The sequence below is a fragment of the Euleptes europaea genome, chromosome 8 (genome assembly GCF_029931775.1).
Source record: "Euleptes europaea isolate rEulEur1 chromosome 8, rEulEur1.hap1, whole genome shotgun sequence".
Classification (NCBI taxonomy): Eukaryota; Metazoa; Chordata; class Lepidosauria; order Squamata; family Sphaerodactylidae; genus Euleptes; species Euleptes europaea.
In genome coordinates, this window is record NC_079319.1 from 30,038,541 (window position 1) to 30,064,451 (window position 25,911).

Sequence of the window (25,911 nt, forward strand, 5' to 3'; positions counted from 1 at the left end):
TTTCGAGTCACAGGTAGCGAAGAAGAGGGGACTACGATATTTTTTAAAAACACAGAATATACCCTATCAATAAGCATGAACTGCATTAACATACACCCACACACTCCACCTCTCAAACACTCACACATACTCACACTCACCCATTTTCACACAGCATGTACCCAGATTTGCTATTTGCTATATTTACAATTACATTTTTAGTCAAATAAGCCTGATTCACATCTTACCTCTTTCCAAGGGGTACATGTAAGAACGCTGAAGTGTAATGCAAAGATGCAATCTGTGAATGAGACAAATGTATCTGTAAACACGTATTTTAGAGGTATGCTCATCAGAGATCCAAAATTCACTACAGCAACATGTGAATTGTGGATTCAAAAGCATATCCCAGTTCCCTGCCGCCTAACATCTGGAGTGGCCTATAAGGGCCCTTCAGACGTTAAGGTGCTGTTTAGTCCTCAGTGGCAATACAACTTTTGCTGTAAAGTCTGAAGTGGCACTGAGATTTCCATGGAAGTTGCACAATCCAATCCCATTTCAACAAAAAGGTCAATCACAGAGGCTTTGCAAGTACTTAAATGACACTGGAAGTTCTTACTGTTGAGAAGATAACACACACACACACACAGACTGGAATGGGGAGAGGAAAATGTCCTTTTTCTAATATAAAGCAAACAGCCGCTGCATTCTGTATCTTCCCAGCTTTCATCTGAAATGCTAGAAAATGGAACGTTGATTTGGGTATTTGGAGCTCACTAATTAAATGTAACGTTGACATTTTAGTTATTGCTCAAAATGCCCCAGGAAAAGAAACTAAAATGGACATTTGTGAGCCTTTGATGAACTATATTTCTTTATTCTTAATCTCTGTTTTAGTTGTAGTTTAAGCAAATATTTAGTGGTGTCTGATTTGTGATTGCATATTTCTAGCAATCTTTACATTTGATTGGTATCAACTGAGCTTTTGTTAGGCTGTGTGCCCATACGTTTTCATGACATCAGCAGCATTTGGGGCTTGAACTATGTTAGGGAGGAGATCTGAGACTGGGTCTCATGATGCAGTTTTAGCCTTAGAAAACAGCTGAGGGGAAGGCAGTTTGGATCAGGGTTGGAGGGGGGGGTTAATCTGGTAGAAATCAATACCCCAGTAGAGAAAAAGGGTAGTTTTAATATGGACTTGTCACAGATGTCCTGTATCAGATATGTTCAAAACATTCCTAGCATGTGTTATTAAGCACAAGATTATAGCTTTGGACATGCTTATTAAGAAGTCTCAGTTCATCTCGGGGGACTTTTAATTACGAGTAAACCTACTTAGGAAGGTAGTACAAAGTTCTTTGTCACCCCTCATTCTTGAAGTTTTGGGCTACTCAAAAACCCTTCCTCAGTTCTTCCGACCCCATATTCTCTCCCTGTTTCCTACTGTGCTGTTCTGACATGCAGGCTAAATCATAGAATGCCATTCTCCATACAAATATGTAGCCAAGTGAAAAATAAGTATGAACACATTTTATATCCCCGCAGTCCTCAGCAGTGTCTTGGATGTTGCTTTCTGGCAGCTGCCCACAGAGCAGACTAGCCCTTACCAATTGTCAGAGCTGGCAGGGATTAAGTGTCTGTGCAGGTCAAAGAGGACGGTTGGATGAATGAAATAAAAGCCAGCTTCCATGTGTGTCCAATCTCACCTCTTCACTTAGGCCTTATAGCGCTAGAGACAAAGTGAAGTCTACTTGTCACCACAAATTTAGAGTGTCGCCTTAAGATAGGGATTTTTTTTGGTCTGTGTGCTATGTTTCCCTCATCATGATGGTGAAGTATCTAGAGCCTTGGAGGAAGTGGATGGATGTCACTTTATTAGTAGTGCCAGGTGAGATTTAATGTTGACAAGGTAATGAATTCTGGAAGGAATAATGTTAACTTCTCATGCACCAGTGTGGGCTTCTAAATTAGCTGTAACCATTCAGGGGAATGACTTGCACATCGTCTTGGACAGCTCATTGAAAGCTCCTATTCAAACATAGCAGTAGTTTTTTAAAAAACAAAAACAAAAAAGAGGTTAAGGATAATCTTAAGTTGTACCAAGAACTGCAAATGGTGGACAGCAACATCTGTTGTATGTTTATCATTGGACTATATCTTGTCCTCTGATTGTGGCCATTTTGGTGGTATGAAGAAGTGCCGTTAGTGCATCATGCTGACTCAAGAAGCTCTTCCACTGGTGGGCTGTATCTTGTACCAATGCAACAAACTTTTCACCAGTGAAATAGGCTACACTTAGCTGAGTAGTTGAGTAGGATACAGTCCATTGTATTTGACTAGTGTTCCCATCGCTGTGGGGGTAAAGGCATAAATAGCTGACTTAAATGACACCATGCAATCCTAAACAGAGCTGTACCCTTCTAAACTCATTGAGAAGGTGTAACTCAATTTAGGGTTGCACAGTATCATCCAAATCAGCTGTTTATCTACTGGCGAAGGCTTTCACGGTCAGAGTTCATTGTAGGTTCTTGTAGGTTATTCGGGCTGTGTGACCATGGTCTTGGTATTTTCTTTCCTGACGTTTTGCCAGCAGCTGTGGCAGGCACCTTCAGAGGAGTAACACTGAAGGACAGTGTCTCTCAGTGTCAAGTGTGTAGGAAGAGTAATATATAGTCAGAAAGGGGTGGGTTTGAGCTGAATCATTGTCCTGCAAAAAGTATATATTACTCTTCCTACACACTTGACACTGAGAGACACTGTCCTTCAGTGTTACTCCTCTGAAGATGCCTGCCACAGCTGCTGGCGAAACGTCAGGAAAGAAAATACCAAGGCCATGGTCACGCAGCCCGGATAACCTACAAGAACCAATGTTTATCTACTGTTTATTTTAAAATATTTATCCTGCCTTTTCAATGTACTGCATGAAATAAATCTGTAAAATCTGTAGAATTATGGTTCTGTATGGTTCTGTTTTCTACGGTGCCTTTGGAAGTTTTTATGTGTGAGGTAAACATATCTTTAAAAGAAAATTTAGTTATGGGGTCATAATAATATAATCTTGGGAGTACTTAAAATCCGTATAATTATGGGGAATGATGTGTGTTGGTGATCTCTTGTCAAGAGGGTGAGTAGCTATTTTAGTTTTTGACTTTGCCTATATATAACTCTCTCCCTCTGTGCCCCAATCCCCGTTGAATAATCATTTTTGAGGATTAAATGTAGGTCACTTAAAATGCATTGGAGGGACTTGCAGGTTAATACATGAGGTGTTCAGTCATCCATCCTGCTAGGCTTGTATTCAGAGAGATATTTGCTATGCACCCATCTGGCCTTGTCAATCTGTACTTTCTGTACTTTCACCTCATTGAGCCAATACAACTAGATAAAGAATGCTGGAATGAGCCATCCAGAGGCATCTCCCTATCCAGCATTAAAAAGGATAAAACCTGTTGAATGAGAAAAGTTAAATATGAGGATGCTAACAGTTTCCTAGAATTCAGAAAGATATGGAAATTAAAATTCTGGATCTAGGGGCCAATACCAAGAAAAGAAAAGAAGCACACGGATTGACTTGAACAGATTTATCCTATGTGACTCACTGCTGTATTATCATTGCCACAGGAGTTCTTAGAGCTGCATTCTTATAGCCTAAGTTTGGCAAAATGTGTTTGCGTACTTATGCACCATGCTGCTGGGTGACAGAGCAGACCCAACTTTTATTTAGCTACTTAGAGTCAAATAACTTTTATTAGATGAAATGCAAATAAGCACTGAATAAAAGGCATGTTAGAGTTTCTAAACATGATATGGCATTGCTGCAGGAACACCGAATCCGTAACGTTCAGTCATCAAATGCCATTCTGAAGATGTTAAGTTGCATTGTTTTTCATACTAATTGTGTAGAAAATGAGACCTCAAAGCCAAAATAAATAAAATAAAAGCATCTTTTGAGGTCCCTCCTTCCACTTCAGTTACCTTGACTGAAATAAAATGCAGTTCTGCAGAGGGGAAAAAAACCCTCTGTACACATTGAGACATTTTGACCAAGATGATGAGAAGGAAATGATATAATTTTGTCATGGTTAACGAGCAATACTTTCTAATTGTATAGGCTACCTGATCATGTGGGTATAAGGACTATAGAATGTGATCGGAGCAGAAGGCTCTCAAAATATTAGGCAGGGGATGACCAAAGGACTGTATCTGTGACAAAGTTTCTGTGTTCTGCAATGAAAAGATGGGCTGAGATAACGTCCAGTGCGTAATTTACTTGGATTCTAACCTTTTGACTGTTAGACATATTAGGATGAGCGATATATGGAGAGATTTTATGTAGATAATTTTATATTTAGTTTTTTTTATCTGTTTTTACTCTGCTTCTGTGTGGCCCCTGGGTCGTAATAAAGACTGACTGACTGACTAGAATGTGATTCGGCAGAGGCGGAAGCATTTTCAGCAATCAGAAAAATCTTGATTGGGGCAGAATAGGACATTACAATGGTTCTGGAGGAGGCAGAGTGAGTGGCAGCAGAGTTGCTCAGAGCCCCAGAGGGGCTGTGCATCTCACACCCTGGCTGTAGTGACAGTGGCAAGGGATGTGGGCTTGCCTGTCAGCTCCTTCTACACCACTGGCCAGGGCCCAGCCCAGCCCAGACACAATGAACAGCGCAGGAGGTGGCAACAAGCAAGTCAGCCCCTGTCACTGATACTGCTTGCTGGGTCCGAGATGAGCAATGGTAACCCTAGATGACTTTGGTGGTCCGTTCCAACTCTGGGATTAAATAAAAAACCTCTTAAGACATTCCCAGAAGTACTGGGATTGACTTTGGCTGGCTTCTGAGTGCCAGCTCCCTTCCAGCCCAGCAGGAAATTTTGCAGTAAATGAAATGGTCAGTCTGCCTCTGGATTCTGTATGGTTAAAGGTGATCAACACCTCAAAGCTTCAAGCCTTCACACAAAAAAAGGCTTAAAAATACAACAAAAGAACAGATGGTGAGGCAGCAGTGTCAGTGGGTGGGGGTAGATAAGGAGTAAGCTATGGAAAAGTAATATGTGATTATTTATTTAAAACATGTGTATGTCACTTTCCCACCCAACTGAGGGTCCCCTTAGTGGTGAACGATCAAAACATTAGAACAGCTTTTAAAATACAGATAAATAAATCTAATATTTAAATAGTTAAATAAAACATAGAAACACACAGACAGGGAGGAGGGCCAGTTAGAGTTTGTGAGGGAACACCAAGTACAACAGAAAAGTCTTCACCTACTAACAGAAGACAACAATAAAGAGAGACAGACGAATGTCCCAGGGAAGGGAGTTTCGTCGCCAAGACTGAGAAAGCCCTTTCTAGGGTTACCACCTGTCTAGCCTCAGATGGAGGAGGCATCCAAATCAAGGCCTCTGACTATGACTGGGGTGGTTGGGTAGGTTCATAAGGGAGAAAGCAGCGGGATTGCACATGTGCAGTTCTTTTCTTTCTTCCGTCTGTCTGTCTGTCCGTATGTGAACTGTATGGATACAGATGTACAGTTTGTTGAACATTTGACTGCTCTGGTTACAACTAGAGAACAGTGAGCAAAACTGGTGAGCGATCAAGCATCTTTCATCCTACCTGGGATATTTTCCTACCAGAGGGCAATATTAAATGCTGTACCACAATAATCCTGGGAGCATGGCAGATGAAGGAGTCTCCAATTCACAAAACACTGAAGCCAGTACGGTTAGTGGGTTATAACTAATAGCTTTCTCAGTCATAGGCATCAAAGAGATGCGAAGGGAAGACTGTGGAGTTCTAAAATACAGTTGTGATCCTGTCGCTTTAACAGCACTGAGTTAAAAATAGCCTTGTAGTAGTACACAGCTTGAAGAGCTCTTCTCTTTGATTACAGGAGTGGCCATTATTACCACAAACAACGCTGGACATAATTGCAAATGTTCTGGGCTATTGATATATTTGCAAATTTATGAAGGATTTGCCTTTAAAAAAATAAATGAATGAATAAGACCCTTCATTAGCTCTGTTTACCAAACTGGACAGAGCAAAACTTATCTTGCATACAGTAGACTTCTGTGTTAGGGGGAGTCGTGGTTGAAAAGGTGTGAAAAGGAAGGGAGAGGCAATAACTATCCATCGCATAAAGACGACCCCTGTTTCATTCACGTACTTTGGCACTCACTCCTGTTTTCGTTGAAGCTGGTGGGCACTGAGCCACTGGCACCAATGGAACCATCTGCAAGTGTGAAGAGAGACATAAAACCGTGCACAATTTCAGAAATGGTGTCTGTACATATTTTAATGTTTGAAATTACGTTTCCTAAAGATGATTTCCTATGGAACATTGGGCTCCTCAGAATCATCTCTGCTGCTTAACTCATGCAGTCACGATTTCAGACTTCTCTCACTGCTATAAAGCATGTGCTCACTGGGGAGTAGACATCATTTAATTTGGTGGGCTACCTCCCAGGAAATCCACAGGACTGGGCTATTAGAGAGCAAACGAAATGACCAAGTTCATATTCAGTCTTTAATGGACAGTGCCTCCAGTTTGCTGATGCAGACTTGGAAACAATAAACTTGGAGCTATTTTATGACAGAGCTCGAAATACCAAATGTCACATTCAGTTTAAATAGTCATTTCCCCCAAAAGGAACTTTGCAGATTGACCTTTTGATTTGATTTCGATGGACTGTCCTGCCATGAGGCTTTCCAAACTAACATACCACCATCTGTTGGTGTATTGTGTATTTCTGGTTTAAATATATTGAGTCCCTTTTAATAGCAAAACAGGAGAAGCCATTTCAGTTATGTTGGTAATATGTGCAGTTCCAAAAAGATATATTTCATGTGATTTCATAGGTATGCAAGTTGTGTGTTTTCAGACTCAGGTTTGCATCAGCATTTATATTTGTACTTTTACTGCTGCTTCCCCCTGTGCAACAATGAGGAAATTTGTATGCACATTACCTAGCTAATTCTGTCCTTTTGGATATTGTTATAGCAAGAAGTGCTCCCCTGCAGTTTTTGAATAGATTCTTATGGCTGGTGTGTAGGTATAGTGGGGATGTATTTCTTTGGCCAAGAAGTCCCACTTTTGAATTCAGTGGAACTCATTTTCTTTACAAAGGAAATCCTGTTAAGGGAAAGGGTGGTAATATCTTGCAAGGTCTCTTCCTTTGTGTACAGGATGTAAAATAGATTAAGCAATAAAGAAAAGATGACTCTGAAATTGTTGCACTTCTGATTTTGTTTTCAGCCTATTACTTCCTGATAAAGCTACTAACATGGATATCCTGAAGCCCAACCTCCAGATGGAGCCTGGAGATTTACCAGAATTATAACTATCTTCAGGCCACAATAGTTGGTACCCCTGGATAAAATGGCTGCTTTGGAAGGTGGACTTTTTGGCATTAAGTCCCATTGAGAACCCTCCCCAGGCTCCACCTCCAAATATCCAGGAAATTTCCCAACCTGGTATTGGCCTACCTAGCACATAGGTAGGCCTACCTAGCACATACTAATCTATAGGGTTGCCAACCTCCAGGTGGTGTGAAATCAAAAAATTGAGCACTTATGGCATAAAAAAGCTGTTAAGCCTATTTCAGAATAGTGCAACCTTTATCTAGGTCCTCGGCACTTGTAAAATACAGTGTGTAGCCAGCTAGCAGGGGTGGTAGCTGGAGATCTCCTGGGATTGTAACTGATTTTCAGGCAACAGAGATCAGACCCCGTGGAGAAAATGGTTGGTGTGGAAGGTGGATTCTATGGCATTACACCCCATTGAACTCCCCTCCACAAACCCTATCCTCCTTAGGCTCCACCTCCAAAATCTCCAGGTATTTCCCAACGCAGAACTGGCAACCTTACTAATATAGCAAGTCTTAGGAAAAAGGTTTTTCTGTAACAGCACGTTTGTTTTAAGATAGGGAATACCCGTAGCTGTGGCACTGTATCATGATCAACCAAAATACTGGTATTGCAGGGATGTTGCATATACCCACAGACATGCTTCTTCAGGATTTAAAATCAGGGCAGTGTTCTTAAGAAGGGATGGGGTTATTCCAGTCATGTATCAGTACTTGAATATCATGGGGAACGTCTGCATTTGATGTATTTCTCACATCTGTACAGACCTTGCAGTCCTTTTGCTCTGTTGAGGAAGTGTAAATTAACATTTCAAGTGGAATATAACAGGGATCTCACAGTCTAATTGTGAAGGTCACACTGATTAACATAGCGTCAGCTCATTTGACATGGCTGCCTATAGTCATCCAGCATGATGGTCAAAGGGCAAACCCCAAAGGTCCAAGACTTTAGATACTCAAGACAGACATGCCATTAAGACGCCTTCATCATACTAGCAAATTAAGTAGGATGTGTGAGAGTGAATACCCTTAGATCGGCGACTATTCACAGTTAATTAGGTCAGGTTGTGTATCTTAATACATGTGTGGAAGAAATGTGCCTTACTTTAAATCAGACATATAAATAATCAAGGGATGGGAGATTGTGGAAGTGCCATGCTACCAAACCAAGGAGAAGTGGGCGGTTTCATTTAAATTCATGTTGTGCTGATTTTCCACAGCTCCAGGCTAACAGCAGCAGCCTTTCTCCCTCCTAGAGTCAAAGCTTTAAGTCTAGCGATGAAAAGAACCTTAGCTTGTAGACAGGCTCCATAGCATCATTACAGAGCACAAGCTTGTATTCTGTCTGTTTGCTCTCTTGCTGGTAGGCTGTATCCTTCATTGGCCATCCAGGGCACATAGTTGGTCACTGTATGAAACAGGATGCTGGACTAGATGGACCACTGGTCCGATGCAACATGGGTCTTCTTATGTTCGTGATCAATTAGTTTGCTCCATTTGCCCATTGGAATCCAGTGGGGAGAAGAAAGCAAAAAATAACTCTGATGGGTTCATCCCGCTCGCTAAACTCAGGGAAATTGGTTCCTGCTTAGTTTGTTGCCCATTGCCCTCCGCTAGGGAAAGAGAGATAGTACGAGGACGACTCTGGTTCATAGATGCAGGAAATGAGCTAAAAATGAGTTTGTAGATTGCTGAGGTGATAGAGTGAAGTGTCCCACTTCAGACTGCAAGTGGTGGATTCTGGATATGAGCATTTCTTTTGCAACTGCTTTGCATAGAAAACAAGATCATCAAGGGGGAAAAAATAATCCTCTCTGCTTGCACTACTGTTTTTCTGTTTGTAGGGCATTTTTAGCAGAGTGGAACATTCCAAAATGTGATCCTTCATAGATCTCTAATTGCAATCCGAAATGGTGCAGTCCATTTTACTACCTCAGAATTCTATCATCTCATTCTCCTGCACTTGAGAACCAGGTGTGATGAGACAGATGCAGAAAAATCAGCAAGGTAGAATTCAGAGCAGAATGAACTGAACCACTTCTGATGGCAGAATCACATGTAGAATGTTCCCCAATGTGAACTACTTTTCTGGTGTGGAGTCAGACTAGGAACTGGAAAACCTAGGTTTGAATCCCTACTTAGACATGGAAATTTGCTGGTTGGTTTTGGGTTAGTCACTCTCTGTCAGCCTAACCTACCTCAAAGGGTGCTGGTTGTCACAATAAAATGGAGGAGGGAATGAGGTTGTAAGCCACTTTGGGTCCCTGTTAGAAAGAAAAGTGGGGTATAAATATCTTTAAAATACCACAACAGGGCAAGGGTTTGAAGAGAACCTTTATCCTGGTGTGTTAATCCTTTTCCTTTTAAGAAGGACATTTTGATGTAATATCCCCTCTCCCACCTTCAGTCTGAAGTTGGAGTTGGTAACCATAGTTCTGGGTACAGCCAGAACTGATGTGATGTTACTTGACATCACTTCCTGTTCCCTCAGTCTTGCTCTTGGTGGAATAAAGAGCTTCAGTGGCAGTCTGGAGCCTGGGAAGGAGATTGCCCACCATGGCTGGCAATCTGGTAACTAGTGTCACTCTGACTAGTGTCACAGTAGAAATTTTCCAGCCAAGGGACAGAGGAAAACTTCAGAAGTCACCTGGAGAATTAAATTACTTGTTAAAAATCTTTGTACTTCTAGGTAGTTTGACTTAGAGGCCAAACCTTGTACAGCTATGGATAAATTATCTGTTATTAAATTGTGACTGTCCTGTACAGTCCAATATTAGGCCTCCATTGTTTATAAACTTGTGACTGATAAAAATTGGATGATACATATTGTTTACCTTTACTTTACTGTAAAGATGGAGCCTTTGGACTCATGTAATCCATCACAGTTGCCAAAAAATTTTTTGTAGATGTATAGTTGTATGTACTTGCTTGTTACATTTACAGTGCACTCCTAAGCAGAGTTACACCCTTCTAAGTCCATTGAAATTGAAGCATTTAACTCTTGTTGGGACTTCCCTGTTAAATTATCTTCTGGTTAAGAGATGTAAACATTTTGACAATGTTGAAGCCATTAAAAATGGGGTGAAGTCCATAAATAACGGAAATTTTGGGAATATAAATTAATGCAAAAAAAAAGAGGAGAAATAGAGAAGGATGTAAGCTGCTACAGGTCCCCACTGGGGAGAAAAGTGGGATATAAATGAGGTAAATGAATACAATTCATATATTCACATTGTAGTTAATATTAAAGGTTTTGGGGGTCTCCTCACTCAGACAGTCTGAATCTGATCTAAAAGCTTGCACAAAAAATAGTCAAGGTTTTATAATATGTTCAAACTGAAGTTTGTCAGGGAAGGTCTTAATGTCTGTATCATCAAAGCATTTTAGCTGTTTGCTGAAGAGAATCGTTCTCCTGGCTGTCCTTACAGAACAATTGATGTCCTTACAAAAGCAATTGTGAAGAAACCCAAATCCTTTCTTCAGGTCATGAACTTAACATAAATTATGTTTGTGGAAAGGAGACGTGAAACTGGACTATTGTTATTAAGCTGTTCGGTCAGCCAGTAATAAAGGACATAGGAAAGAACCTGCTAAATGATGTGTGAATTGGATTAAAGACTAGATGAGAATATCTAGGACAAGGGCATGCTCTGTACAATAGCTACAGTTTGTATTCTGGTTCAAATTTTTCAGTGTCACCTACTTTGGGATCAATTTATATAGCAGCCTTGTGCTAACTCAGAGGAATCTATATAGGACATATATTAACATGCAATTTGAAAGCTGACTCGTGTACACCAAATCAAAATATGCCGGTACAGATACATCGGAGATTATTCATTTGCTTCCCCACGCGGTGAATTTATTTGATTAAAGTAAATCTAGCTTTATCAGCACCACTACAAGTATTAAATTCACGCACTATAGGCAGTTCCCCCACTCCTTGATCAAGAGCGATGAGCTCCAGCTGGGGTTAGCAGCAGGGGATGGTCCCTATAACCACATGGCACTTTAGTGGCTCAGAAAAAAGGCATAATTTTGGCAATGACCCTCTGCTGTTTCTACAAGTTTGATAAGAGGTATGGAGTTTGTCCTTGCCACACTGTGCTAGGGTTGCCAAGACCCCCTAGCCACTGGTGGAGGATGTGGGGTAGCATGGCCAGATCCAGGTTGGAAAACTACTGGAGATTTGGGGATGGAGCCTGGAGAAGACAGGGACCTCAGAGGGGTACAGTGCCCTAGAATCCACCCTCCAAAGAATCCATTTTCTCCAGGGGAACAAATCTCTTTAGTCTGGAGATGAGCTGTAATTCTGGGGGATCCCCAGGTCCCACCTGGAGGCTGGCATCGCTGTGTTGTGCTTCAGAGCTACTGTCCAGTCCTCAGGAGGCTAGCATGATGTATATGAACAATACCTCCTTTTTCTGAGCCTACAGCTAGAGATATTGGAGGACAGGAGTTCACTCCTGACCTTGCAGTGCACTTTGAAGAGGTTCTTTCTGCTTTTGAAGTTAAAACATCAGAGATAATATTTCATTACTCTCTCCTGCCACAAATTGAGTAGAGATCTTGTGGCCACATATTTTGGCTGTCTACCCCTTTCAGAGATCACAAGATCGTTACAATGTCTCACCTTTCCAATACTAGCAGTGAAAAAATAACCATGTTGCTGGATTTCCATGTTCTTAAGCTTCACGTGTTGTTGGAATTTTATGGGATGAAACCAACAGTACTGTCAAATCATGCCATCTTTAACATGTAATAACTGTTTTTGTGTCGGTCCTACACTCTAGAATATATTCTGATGAATAGTTTGGAAAGGTGATTTAAAAATAATTTTTTTAAAAAATGTGATGGGAACTAAAGTTTGTTATTGTTGTTAGCAACATCATATTTTGCAATCATATTTTACCTACTTTTAAATATCTGTTGACAGTCTTGAATGGCAGTAAGCTTGCTAATTGGCAATCAGTAATTTCACTGTAAAGAGAATCCTGGATTTCTGCTTGGGTTATAAAACAACACACAGAAACATAATTTGAGTGGGTACTGAAAAGGAGGTAGTACTCAGTAACCAAATGATGGTTCTGAATAGCCCCTTTCCACATCTGAAAGTTTGCATAAAAACATATCAATTTTCTTCTGTTTGGGAGCTGGGGGGAGGTATAGTCCTCTGATTCTCTCCCACGTTTATAAATAAGAACATATTTAGATTTGCAAGTATAATCCAGAGAAATCAAAGTATACCTTTTAAAAATACACTTCATTAAAATAATTGGCTTGTAAGCACTTATTTCCATTTTTAATTCCTGATTTCGGGAAGGTTTAAACATATTCCAGTTTGCTTCTCTTTCACTCGGATATTGTGTAACTATTAGGGGACTGAAGACTACAAACTCTTACTAATACAAATTCTGGTTGTCACTGTAGGTGTGGTTACAAAAGTACGGCTATCTTCCACCAACTGACCCCAGAATGTCGGTGTTGCGCACTGCGGAGACAATGAAATCTGCAATAGCTGCTATGCAGCAGTTCTATGGCATTAACATGACGGGAAAAGTGGACAGGAACACAATTGAGTAAGTAAACATTACTAAGCCGTGCTTTGACTGTTAAACTTTAGGATTATAAGGAAGAAGGGTAGGAAATTTGAGACATAACAATAGTGTGGATCTGAACTAGAAAAATTCTTACACACTAGGAATAAAATCTGTGCAGAATACAAAGAAAGCTTGAAAAGAGAATTCATTTACTAAAGAAGGAAAAGCCTGAAATAGATTTTCAAAGTTGATATTAAAATATGTTGGTCTCATATGCAAAATCAGAAAGCAACTAGAAATGGAAATATTTATTAAGTGAAAAGTCCACCTGGTGTTCAGAACAACTAGCGTTCAAGATGGGTAACAAGGATCTGGAAGACTAATAATTAGAATGAAGATGGAGCGGTATGCAAGCGACATATTGTACACAAAATGGTTGTAAATGTGACCTCCAAGCAAATAACCAAAGGTTATTTGGGAAGCTCCATGTTTCCCCCTTTCCCAAGTCTCATGGCACATGCAGAGAGTATGGAGGAGGTGTTGGTTCTGACGTTCATTTTATGCCAGCATATGGAGACGGTCAGAAACAACAACATGTTAATGCTACTTGTGGAGCCTGAAGAGGGCAGAGTTTAGGGAGGAGAGGGACATCAATGCGGTATAATACCATTGAGTCCACCTTCCAAAGTGACCATTTTCTCCAGCTGAAGTGATCTCTGTTGCCTGGAGATCAGTTGTAATTCCGGTAGATCTCCTGCCACCACTTGGAGGTTGGCAACCCTAATTAACTGTTTTAGAGAAATTAGCAGTATCATACTTGTCTTTAGGCTATGGTTGCCAACCTCCAGGTAGTAGCAGGAGATCTCTATGTTAGCCGAAATGCTCCTTTATATGGGGAAATTAGCTCCATTCGATAGAGATCAGTTCACCTGGAGAAAATGGCCGAACAATAGCATCTCCTTGTTTTGGTGCTGGAAACCTTCCCAGCTCCTTTAATAAGTTAGCAGTAGTGGCTAGAAAAAAATTCTCCTCTGTAGTGCGGAGTATCACACAAATACCATTTTCTGTTGTTATGTGAAGTGTGGGAGGATATGGAACCATCAGTCACCATCTTCCTACCCTTGGCTCATGTGGACTTGCATCAATTATCTTTGAATGATCCTTGCACTAGATCCAGCCCTACATTTACCAATAAAAAAGCCTCTCAAACGTATTGATCTGTATAGCAAATATAGATTATTGTCAAGAAAATAAACTCAAAAACATTGCTGAATATCCAGTTTCTTTTTTCAGTCATGGAACTAGCTGATGACTCCAATATATTAGAATACAATTTCAAGATGTCTGCAATGCAATGATGAATACCTTCTTCCTGGTGCAAAATAGTAGCCAATGGTCATTACCTTTCCTACCATTCAAAATTTCTTTCATGGTCAACTTGCAACAGATAGTTTTCCTTTTGGCTTCCTCCTGAACAACCATTGACGTGGCCCTTAAAAGCCTCTATCGGTTGAAGCTGCAGTCTCCGCTCAAAAGCACATTCATGTTAGTTTAACAGAACAGTTTATTTCTAATCTCTGCCTTGTTTACTAAATCTTTGAATATGTTACTGAAACCTAGGCCTTGCAGAAAAAATATTCTCTGATTCTTAGGCTAAGGTCATGCCTGATTCTATATTCACCAAATTCCTAAAGTTCAAGTATATCTGAACCATTCACCTTCCCTTAGGGCACTCATGAAGTTCAGTTTTCCATTATTGCTTTTCAATGCAATAATGCATGAGCGAGTGGAATGAAATGATTTTTCCAATCCTGGATTGGCATCAGCAGTTTTGGTAGTATGTTTTCTGAACTGCTAAGGGTGTGTGTGTTTGTTTGTGAGTGTGTGTGTGTAAAATATCATATTATGGAAATAGGGTATTCTCTCCTCATGTTTTTTGGTGAGTTTTGGAAAAAGGTATATAGCTGTTTTCACCTTATAACCACTGGATGCTTTCTATAATAATCTTGTTTGTCCTCCTTTGAACTTCTCCCTGTTCTGCAATCCTTTTGACATAGGGCCACCAGAACTGCACACCATATTCCAAATGAGGCCGCACCAGAACTTTATACAAGGGCATTATAATATTGGCCGTTTTAGTTTCAGTCCCATTCCTAACAGTGCCTCGCATGGAGTTTGTTTGTTTGGTTACTGCTGCCCACACTAGGTTGCTAGTTTCATTGAGTTTTCCACAACAAGCCCAAGATCTCATGTTGAACTTCATGTGCTATATGGTTGCCCACTCACCCCATTTAGAGAGATCATCCTCTAGCTTTTCAGTCTGTCTTCTGTAGGAGAACTGTGTTACTGAATGTTGCCAAGCTGGAATTTTTGTGCTACTGGGTGCCAGGCTACACATGAGTGGGCATGGGCAGGCACAGAACAACTCTTAGCAGCATATGCCATTTTAGAGGAGGAATTTCACCATTTAAAAATGGTCTCAGGGTGCATGTGATCTTGTCTACCCCTCCTGCCTTTACAAGTGCCAACATATTCATGGGTTGTCACATGAAAAGGCATGGGAGCAGGAACTAGATTGCATGGTGCTACCACCATCAGGGTGCTGCTGTGGAACACAGGCAGGATGCTGCTGCAGTCATCTTGTTTGTGGGCTAGGGGCACCTGGTTGGCCACTGTGTGAACAGACTGCTGGACTTGATGGGACTTGGTCTGATCCAGCATGATCTTCCTTATGTTCTTAGGATCAGGCCCTTACAGCAATTAAACGGAAAAATTCCTCCTCTAAAACGATGTCCGTGGCCACGAGTAGCCCTGTGCCCACCTGTAATGTGTAATCTCTTCACTTCAGTGGAAGAGAATAGGAAGAGAATTGTTTGCAAAACTGCCTGCTCCATCTGAAGCGCATGGAGAAGCTCTTATTTGTAAGGATGCTGGTACTGTAATTGTTTTAATGATATAGCATCCATCTGACGTCTCTGTTAATATGCCTGAGCATTCCTATGTTATTAAATTTTTAAATATATCCTCGGGCTAGTTTCTTGATATACAACTGAACTTTTCACTCTTTAATGTCTTACGTCCATTCATAGCCTACCTTTCCTCCTGAAAGAAAACCCCAAGTGGATTAGAGTGTATCTAAGAACAGTATAAATAAATGATAATATGAAACAATGACAACCAGCAAGGGAGCAGCATTACATTTCCACAAAATCATCCACACCAATAAAAGCACTCTAAGAGAAAAGCGGATCATTAGTTTAACCAAAAGATTGCTTTAGGGGAAAAAATGCCTACCAAAATACCTTTTAAAGTCAAATGTCTGCAGTAGTCTGCAGAACATCAATAATGAAGGGCCAGACAGACTCCTTTGGGAGGACATTCCAAAGTGATCGCATTGCTCTCAAGAAGTCATTCTCTCTTGTTGCTAAGCTCTGCACTTCGAGCAATGGGAGCACACAGAAGAGAGCCTCCATAATGACCGTAGCGAGTGCCTATGCAGGTTAGCATGGGAGAAAGTGATCCTTGAGATAACAGCCCCCAGGTCAAATATTGTTTTTAAAGGTCGCAACCAGATCTTCGAACTAACTAGCAAACAGTATAGAGGAGTAGCACATCCCCAGCACGTGCCCCACTCTCCAATTGAACATCTTCCTTCTGGACAGGTTGAAGTTGCAAAGGCAGACCCACACAGGTGTCAATAAAGCATGAGCAGCCATGGTCAGAGCCCTTTTGCTTGGAGCATCCAATAGGGCTGATCACCTGGGGGCAGCAGTGAATCTGTGCTCTAAGCAGTGGATATGGATTTTGAAGAAAAATCTGACATCTGCACAAATAAAAGTACAGTGTGTGACACCAGGTCAGCCATGTTTCTGTCTGGCAGTATTTTTGATTTGTCTGGATTAGGTTTATTTTGATTTGATTTAATTTCTAACCCACCCTCAATCCCTGACCAAAGCCTGGCTCAGGGCGGGTAACAATAGGTTGATTACAATAAAATAATAAAATCATAATACATCTACCGGTTAAAATTATTAAAACATACAATAATAATTAAAAAGATCGATGGCGCTTAATCAACCAGGACAGCTGCTGGAGAGTCCAACAGAGCAGTTACTATCCCAAATAGTCAGTGCCCCAAAAGAGGAGTGTGTGGGGGGAGGGGAGGGGGGGAGGGAGGCCAGAACTCATGAAAACCTGTGGCCGCTCTCAGTCATAGGCCTTCTTACAGGTTTCTGTTTGTTCTTTCCCAACAAGTCCATAACTGATCCCAAACACTGTTTCAGAGGTTCCACTGCCTTCAGTGGAAGTGATGGACATGAGAGAGAAAGTTGAGGTTATCATTATCCTGCTCGTAAATAGCAATGTGATTGCTATGAGAGATTGCACCACTTGCTTGCTTACTTAATAATCAGCCTTCTATACTGAGACTCGAGGCATATGATAGAATTAAAGAAAACAATGCCAAAGAGGCCAGTGTAATACATACAGCAAACAATGCAATAAAACTGGATTGCAGAATGAGAAAAAATTGAAATAAAAAGTATAGTACATCCGATAACCATTGCAGTTTTTAGAATGCTGCCTAAAATGCTTCATAAACTTCAAAACTGCCACCCTAATTCCTTTATAAAATGCCCTCCTGAAGAGTTGTGTGTGTAAAGTGCCTTCAAGTCGCAGCTGACTTATGGTAACCCCTTTTGGGGTTTTCATGGCAAGAGACTAACAGAGGTGGTTTGCCAATGCCTTCCTCTGCACAGCAACCCTGGTATTCCTTGGTGGTCTCCCATCCAAATACTAACCAGGGCTGACCCTGCTTAGCTTCTGAGATCTGACGAGATCAGGCTAGTCTGGGCCATTCAGGTCAGGGTCCTGAAGAGGCCCTGACCTGGATAAAAATTTAGGAAGCTTCCTGACCTCATCAGAAAGGCCATTCTACAGGGGGGAGTCTCAATAGTGAGAGCTCAGGTATAAGCAGCTGTTGATTTTACCTTTTTGCAAGGTGGCAACAAAATTGCCACTAAAAAAAGAAAGAAAAGAAATTGCTGCTATATTCCACCCTTATGCCATTTCTACCATTAGGCGATATCCCAGTGTTATGGTTTACACATGATGAACACATGAAGCTGCCTTATATTGATTCAGATCTTTGGTCTATCAAAGTCACTATTGTCTACTCAGGCTGGCAGCAGCTCTTCAGGGTCTCAGACAGAGATCTTTTTCATCATCTACTACCTGATTCTTTTAGCTGGAGATGCCCGGGATTGAACCTGGGACTTTCTGCATACCAAGGATCTGCCCCTTCTCCTTAATAGCACCAGTCTTCTCAAACTGGTGGGAGGGGGAAAGATGGATATATATTTGCCCACATTAGTAAATTTAGGGGGAAGAATTTTAATGATCATAAGGAGTGGACACTATAGATATATAGAAACCCCAAAATAGTAAGCCTGAAGTTACACAGAATATCTTTCTTTTAAGGGTATTCCTTTTGGCAGATGGGGAAGGGGGCTAATGGAAAGACAAAAAAAATGACCCTCTGTAATTAGTGACTTTCCCCTTTGTTTACTTATATCAACAAAATAATTTATTAATGATACTGATTTCCCCCCCAGTTTCTCTGGTTCTGTGTTTTAATGTGTTTTATTGTTTAATATTCCTAGTTTTTTTATAGCTGTCTTCATTGTTTCTTTGTGTTCTACTTTAAGCCTAACAACGGGGATGAAAAGTGGGATAAAAGTATTGTTAAAAAGTAAATACATTCTGAGCTTCTGGTTGCTTCTGTAGTAAATGTTTACTTTTTCACCAAAAGGGTCTTTTCCTCTCATCCTTTTGTAATGAGGGGAAATGCAAAGTAAGCTTTGCAAGGGGTTACCTGGAACTTCAAGAATGGAAATTTGTTATTGAGCTATCCAGAAAAAAGACTGGCTGTAACATTTTGCAACCATCTAGTATACTTTTTTGTGCCTCCATTAGAAAGATAGCCATAGAAGGACTCGCTAAAGTGCTGTCGACTCTGAAAAGTACCTTTAGATCCTAATAGTGAGCATCACCTTGTGGTTTGTTTGTTTATTTATTTATTTATTTATTTATATTTACATCATTTATAGTCTCCGTTTCTCACTCGGACTCAAGGTAGATTACACAAAGTGAGTCAATACTATTGACAGGTTGGGGTGTTCAGTAAACAATACAATAGGATTAGGGTTGTAGAACCAACCAGAAGTCTAAAAACAGAACTGAAGCAAAGCATAAGCATCAGTCTTAACATGACACATTAAATGATACAAAAATGTATAGTAGGATCCTAGTTTCAGTAAACTAAATACAGTAGCATAGACTTTGAAATGTGGTGTTGGAGGAGAGTGTTACGGATTCCGTGGACTGCCAAAAAAGCAAATCAGTGGGTTATAGATCAAATCAAGCCTGAACTGACCCAAGAAGCTAAAATGACTAAACTGAGGCTATCGTATTTTGGTCACATCATGAGACGACAAGAGTCACTGGAAAAGACAGTCATGCTAGGAAAAGTTAAGGGCAGCAGGAAAAGAGGAAGACCCAACAAGAGATGGATTGCCCCAATAAAGGAAGCCACAGCCTTCAATTTGCAAGATCTGAGCAACGCTGTCAAAGATAGGACATTTTGGAGGACTTTCATTCATAGGGTTGCCATGAGTCGGAAGCGACTTGACGGCACTTCACACACACATACAGACCACAGTCCCTAATAACTTATCTAAGTAACTTTGTGAATCATTTAGTACAGTGCACTTCTATTGCCTGCACAGAAAAGCTCTCTTGAATAATTCAGTTTTGCATAGTTTGCTGAAAGCCAGGAGAATTAGAGCCTCGCTGGCCTCCTCAGGCAGGCCATTCCATAAGGTGGGGGCTGCAACAAAGAAGGCACATTTACCGGCAGTTGTTCAGTTTGCCCATTTGCCGGTTGGTACCTGCAGAACACCTTGCTCAGATGAGTGAAGGCTGTCGTGGCAGTGCATAGGGGGGAGGCAGTCTTGCAGATATGAGGGTCCAAGGCCATAAAAGGCTTTGTATGTAGTAGCCAGTACTTTAAATTAAGCCCGGTAATTGATGGACAGCGAGTGGAGTGGCTGTAGAATCATCTAGCTCCTGATAATAGGTGAGCCATGACGTTCTGCACCAATTGGAGTTTCAGAACTGATTTTGAGGGAAGACCAATGTACAGTGCATTACAGTAATCTAGTCTGGATGTCACCGTGGCATGGATCCAGGTGGCCAGATCAGCCGTAACAAGGTAAGGGCCATCTTATGAGCTAGGCTGAGCTGGGAGAAAGCCTGTTTTTCAGCTTTATCGTCTTGCTTCTCCAGCAATAACATTGGGTCCAGTATAACCCCAAGGCTTTTAACTGAGTCAGCAAGGGTCAGCTGAACTCCATCAGAAGTGGGGAGCACAATGTCCTTCATTGTCCTTGGTTGAGCCTTCCCAAACAACACCACTATTCTTGTGCTTGAACTTTATTTCTCATAAAATTTAAATATTTTGTCTATAAACTTGCGTTAGTAAAAAAGTTGCTGGAAATAATCTGCAGTGATTTCAGTATGATTTCAAAAAAGTTGTGAAAGAACTGTAGGATCAAAGGCCACAGTGATTTTAATATCATCCTGTTTCTAAGTTCTTTGGGCTATATTTTCATTCTCTTTAGAATTAAATAGCTTCCATTGACTTCTATGGAAGAACTTGAATGGGCTACAGTTAGGGACTTAATAGATGTTATTTAAAGGTGATTCATAGTCCATTGTTTCCAGTCCTGGGCATTGAATACTTTGGTGGTTGTAGGGAGAAGGCATAGATAAATGGTCCTCCTTACTGCATGGAATTCTGATGTGTGACCGCCCCCTATAGGAATGGAGGGTGTACGGCACTAGAAGACTTCCATCACAAAGTTTCCACTGGAGTTTGTCTGTACATTTGAGGGCTGTTCCTGCTAGCTGAACCTCTGACTGCATACACCTAGAATCAGTATGCTACTTACTGTGTACTCTATTGAAATCAGAGATAAATTGCAGAGGAATCTGTACAGAAGCAAGGCCTAATTTCAGTAACCTGGCATTTTTCTGTACTAAATCTAATCTTGATCTCTGTGACTTTGTCTGGGGTTTTTTTTTTTGTTCCAATTTCTTTAACTTGTAAAAAATGCTGTTTTTTTGCAAAGCTTCCTTTTTTGTTTCTTGTGCAAGAATATTAAATCTGACATACAGAGGTCCCTTTTCAAAGTTAGCTGAGCGGAAGTGCCATGGGTTTTAACTAATTGCTACAAGGGGAGATTGCTTCAAACTGAGATTCAGCACTCAGTCCTAAAAAAGTTCCACCTATGTATGTATAAACAGCACCAGCACAATATTCTAGTTTGTGGTATTTGACTAGTATAGCATTTTCTGTGTCCTAAATTGGGTTTTGTTTGTGTTTTGCTAATGTGGTTCAGGGCTAAACTGTGAGTGTGTGAATTAGTGTATGAGTTAGTGTGTGAGTTAGTAAGCTGCATATTTACAGCGAATAGCCCAACGCATGCATATACGCTGTGAAACTTCTTAGAAACTTCAGATCTGTACTCAAGGCGAATTTGAATTTTTCTAGAGACATGCAAGGCTGATGAAGCCTCTTTTGGTGAAACGCAAAAGAATACCTGGGATTTGCATACCTCCTATGCGGTTCTGAAAAATATTCCTACTGTGGGCCCTACCAGACGCTTCACAGTACCCTTTGAAGGGATCTGTATCGGCTCCAACACTGCGGGTGAAACAAAGGATTTTGACTGTGCGCTTGATGGAAGTCAAGTCCGCGAACGGATTACCTTACCCCGTGTCAAAAGGGTTCTAAAGATATATTATCGAACTTATGTAAGCGTGCTGTGGGGCCTATTTTGTATTTTGTATACTGTATATATTTGTAAATAACAGTTTGTGATAGCTTGGTTCAGTACCACTTGTCCTTTTGTATATACTTTTTGTATGCTCTTAGTTAATTAGGTATTTTCTATTATCTTGTCACTTCTATGGTAATACAATTTGTGTGTGCTATAAAACATATTTGCGTGCTGTTATTTTGATTGAGTATCTCTCAGTACAGCACCGGGTGATCGTTATTTTGGTTTTAGTACCTGGAGGTTGGTAACCCTACACCCCCAAATCTCCAGCAATTTTCCATCCCAGAGTTGGCAATGCTAGCTGTTGGACAAACCATGGTTTTGGGTGGGCAAGGCAGTGGGGGCCTCTGAGGGTTTGCTTCAGAGAGCTTGAGTCCCCTAAGTTATTTCTTTTTTAAATGCAAACATTAGCGATTTCCCTCAGCCTCCTCCACTGTGGAGTCACAAGTGGAGCTTGCCAGCAGTAAATGAACTTGGCAGCAGCTTGCTGGGCGGATTCCAGCTCCTGCCACTGAGCTCCACTGAAGGGAAGACAATGCCTTTACTGGAGGGTGGATCAGGAAGCAGAAAGGAAGACATCGAGGATGAGTCTGCAGCACTGAGCTGGCACACAGCTTCTGACAGGATAGCGGAACCCGGAACAGCGATGACGTCCCTCGACAGCACTACTTTCTGCCATTCAGTCCAAAGCTGTGCACCTGCACGGTGCCACAGCCATCACCTGGCACCTCTGTGGCCACCCCATCCAGTAAAGGCACCATCTTTCTTTCCCCTCTCCGCAGCACTCAATGGCAGGAGATGCAATCTCCAAGCGACTCATCGTGCGAGCCTCTGCCAGGATCCAAGGATTGGATCCAACCACCTTTTCCACAGGTGGAAAAGAGTGGAAGGGGCTCCCCTTTGCAGGAGATCATTGGACCTGTATGGACAGAAGGCATGTGTGACGGAGGATGGAGTAAGGTGGGGGATTAGTTGAACTTGACTGGTGCTATGCTGTAGAGAATGCGGCAGCTTCACACAGGATGACTAAGTGTCTTTCTGTCTAAGAAACGGAGTGAACCTTGCATGTAGTTCAGTGTCTCACATGTGAGGGGCATTGCATGTGTTGTATATTTGATTCACACAGTTTCCTATATGGAGCTCTTTGCTGTATAGGAAATTTTGTCTTTAGTGAAACAGTCCCAATTGAGATGAGCGTCATTATCCAGTATTGATTCCCTATTAAAAAAGGAACAGGTACCATGGGGAATCACAACAACATTTATATTAACATCATAAACTAAGTACTGTGTACAAGGATGCGTAAGAAGGTTGTGCAAATGCAGAAATGTTACAAAGACGAAAGGCAAAACAGATATTAAATAATAATGAAACACTGAGAAAAAAAATTGAGTATTTTTTCCAGTAAAGGCAAGGTACCATAAATTAATTTGTATTCTACGCAGATAACTACAGGATCAGGATCAACAATAGTAGTGTGTGCAAAAGTTTTGGGTGTTAATAGGCAATGCATTTCTTTGCAACAGCAATTGACATACATCACGGTGGGATTCTGAGTTGTATCTGTTGTTTAAAACTAAAGCTGGTGAAGTGTGTTGTGCAATTACTCGACAATACTTTGACCACCACAATCTAAAAGCAAGCCAATGCATGGGAAGGTTATAGGAGACTGTCATTTTTTATTTTCAAGGATAATTTCTGTTCCTTTTAGAAGTTCTTTCGATTATAAATAGTTCTGGTGAGATGAAAGGATATTGAATGAAACTTGAATATTGATTGCCTACCTGTGGATTTTGTCTTCTATGCTAAATCCTTCTCTTGAGCACAAAGCCCTTTACAGCGTGAACAATATTCTTTACAAAAATATCAAATGCTCAGCAAAGCCAGGAAGCTCTTCTCAATCATGGCTTTGAAGCTAAGGGCTGAAAAGGGGCTGTTTGGATCATTACAGCTTTTGTCTGTCTCTGTATTATCTGAGGTAGCAAATGTTGTAAACACAGTCACTGATTTAGTTTGTAGGCCTTGTCCAGATAGCTGTTTTCCACTATTTTGATTGGGTTCTGCAGTTTACAGTTGAGAAGATGGGTACTAGAATTAGACTGATAGAACAGGAATGAGAGCTAGTGTGGGATAGTGCTTAGTTTGTTGGACTAGGATCTGGGAGGCCCAGGTTCAAATCTCACTCGGTCATGAGGCTTGCTAGGTGACCTTGGCCTAGTCAGTCTCTCTCAACTTACCTCACAGAGATGTTGTGAGGATAAAATGGAGGAGGGGCAAATGATAGACTACAAGATCACGAGTCTTCCCCTACTTCATTCTTTCACTATGAATCAGTTGCGCTGGGCATGTCTTCAGCAGCTGTTGAGGGTAAACCAGGGTTCACTTAACCATGATTAGTAGCCTGCTTCAAATCCTGGTTTCTATTCCATAGTTAGCCTTAACCACAATTACAATGGTTGCCAGTGCCCCCATATTTAACTGCAGCTAAGGCAGCATTCTGAATAGTTCAGCTTAGCCCAAACTCCTCAGACCTTAGAAGGGAAGCAGGGTCAGCCACACTTAGTACTTGGACGGGAGACCACAAAGGAAGTCCAGAATAGCTATGCAGAGGCAGGCCATAGCAAATCACCTCTGTTCGTCTCTTTCCTGGAATGCCCTGCTGATGGGGTTGCCATGAGTCAGTTGCAACTCGAAGGGGTTGCCATGAGTCAGTTGCAACTTCTTCTAAGGCGACGGGGGGTGGGGAGTTCATTCTGGAGACAGGATCAGGTGGGAGGTAGCTAGGGTTGCCAATCTCCAGGTACTAGCTAGAGATCTGCTATTACAACTGATCTCCAGCCAACAGAGATCAGTTCACCTGGAGAAAATGGCCACTTTGGCAATTGGACTCTTTGGCATTGAAGTGCCTCCCCTCCCCAAACCCTGCCCTCCTATGGCTCCACCCCAAAAATCTCCAGGTATTTCCCAACCCAGAGCAGGCAATCCTAGAGGTAGCTGCAATCCTGTGACTGTGCCACCAACCTCTTGACTGTCCTTGATAGAGGCCTCTCCGTTATGTTTGCAATGAGCATTAAAATTGGCTGGGTGAATTCCAGTTCAGATAACTGAAGGTCATTAAAATTAATGAAGGTCATTAATATATTTTGAACTGTGCTCCAGTGAGAGATTTTCTGTGTTACCTGTGTAATGTTTGTGTAAATAATATTTCTAACACAGTATAATAGTTCTGTTTTTGCTTTATCCCTTGCCTCTTTCGTTTGATGTAGTGATATCACCTTGAGGTGAGAGCATCTGTCTTTTTGTTGTTTGCTTATTGCCGTGTGTTTGAGTGCTTGTCCTTGGTGCACCGCCTTGTGCGGTTAAAATGCATGGAAATTGCATGTGAGCCCAGTATTTGCCCAGGTGAAAATATCAAGTCCCAGCAGAATATGGAGATATACGTTCTTTATGCAATTTTAAAGACGAAACCCGCCGCTCTAACTGGCTGCATAGCAGAGAAATAGATGTACAAGTGGTTGAGGGAAAAAAATCTTCATGTTTGATAATAGTCTGCAAGAAAGAGACCAAATGCTGTATTGCCTGGTGTGCATATTCTTAATGATCACAAACTCTTGTCTGTGGTGGAAATAGATCTGTACATAACACTTTTTAAAAATCCATTTGGTAACAGAAAGTTCATACACATTTAAACTTTTAAAATTGTATTCACCTAGAATTGGACATCTAATGTGTGTGTGTGTGTGTGTGTGTACACACTCACACACACACATATACAGACAAGATCTGTTAAAGACAGGTTGTAAATTTACTCCACATTCAGAGCTTTAGGTGCCAAAAGGAGGTTTTGACAGTTGTGCTTATACAGCAAAGTGGAAATAAAAATCAAGCAAGGTGTTTTAAATTATCAGGCCTACTACAGTGAAAGCTGGAGCTATGCGTGGTAACTCAGTTGACTAACACTGCAGTTCTAACCAGAGTTACACCCTTTGAAGGGCCTGGACCATTGATTATTTATTTGTTCATTTATACCCCTACTTAACTCTTCAAAGCGGCTTACATCATTCTTCCCTCCTTATCCTCACTACAACCTGTGATGTAGATTGGGATGAGAGAAAGTGACTGGCCCA

At 41.2% G+C, this 25,911-nt stretch overlaps 1 protein-coding gene across 2 annotated transcripts in view; it reads left to right on the forward strand.

The window, feature by feature from the left end:
* MMP16 (matrix metallopeptidase 16) overlaps positions 1-25,911 on the forward strand; it is a 199,692-nt gene that overhangs the window by 61,130 nt on the left and 112,651 nt on the right. Inside the window, exons 2-3 of one of the 2 annotated variants that reach the window (XM_056854501.1) lie at positions 12,775-12,923; positions 25,051-25,065. In XM_056854501.1, coding sequence (XP_056710479.1) covers positions 12,775-12,923; positions 25,051-25,065 — 164 coding nt within the window. The remainder of the gene's footprint in view (positions 1-12,774; positions 12,924-25,050; positions 25,066-25,911) is intronic. The other variant, XM_056854502.1, reaches the window with a different exon arrangement.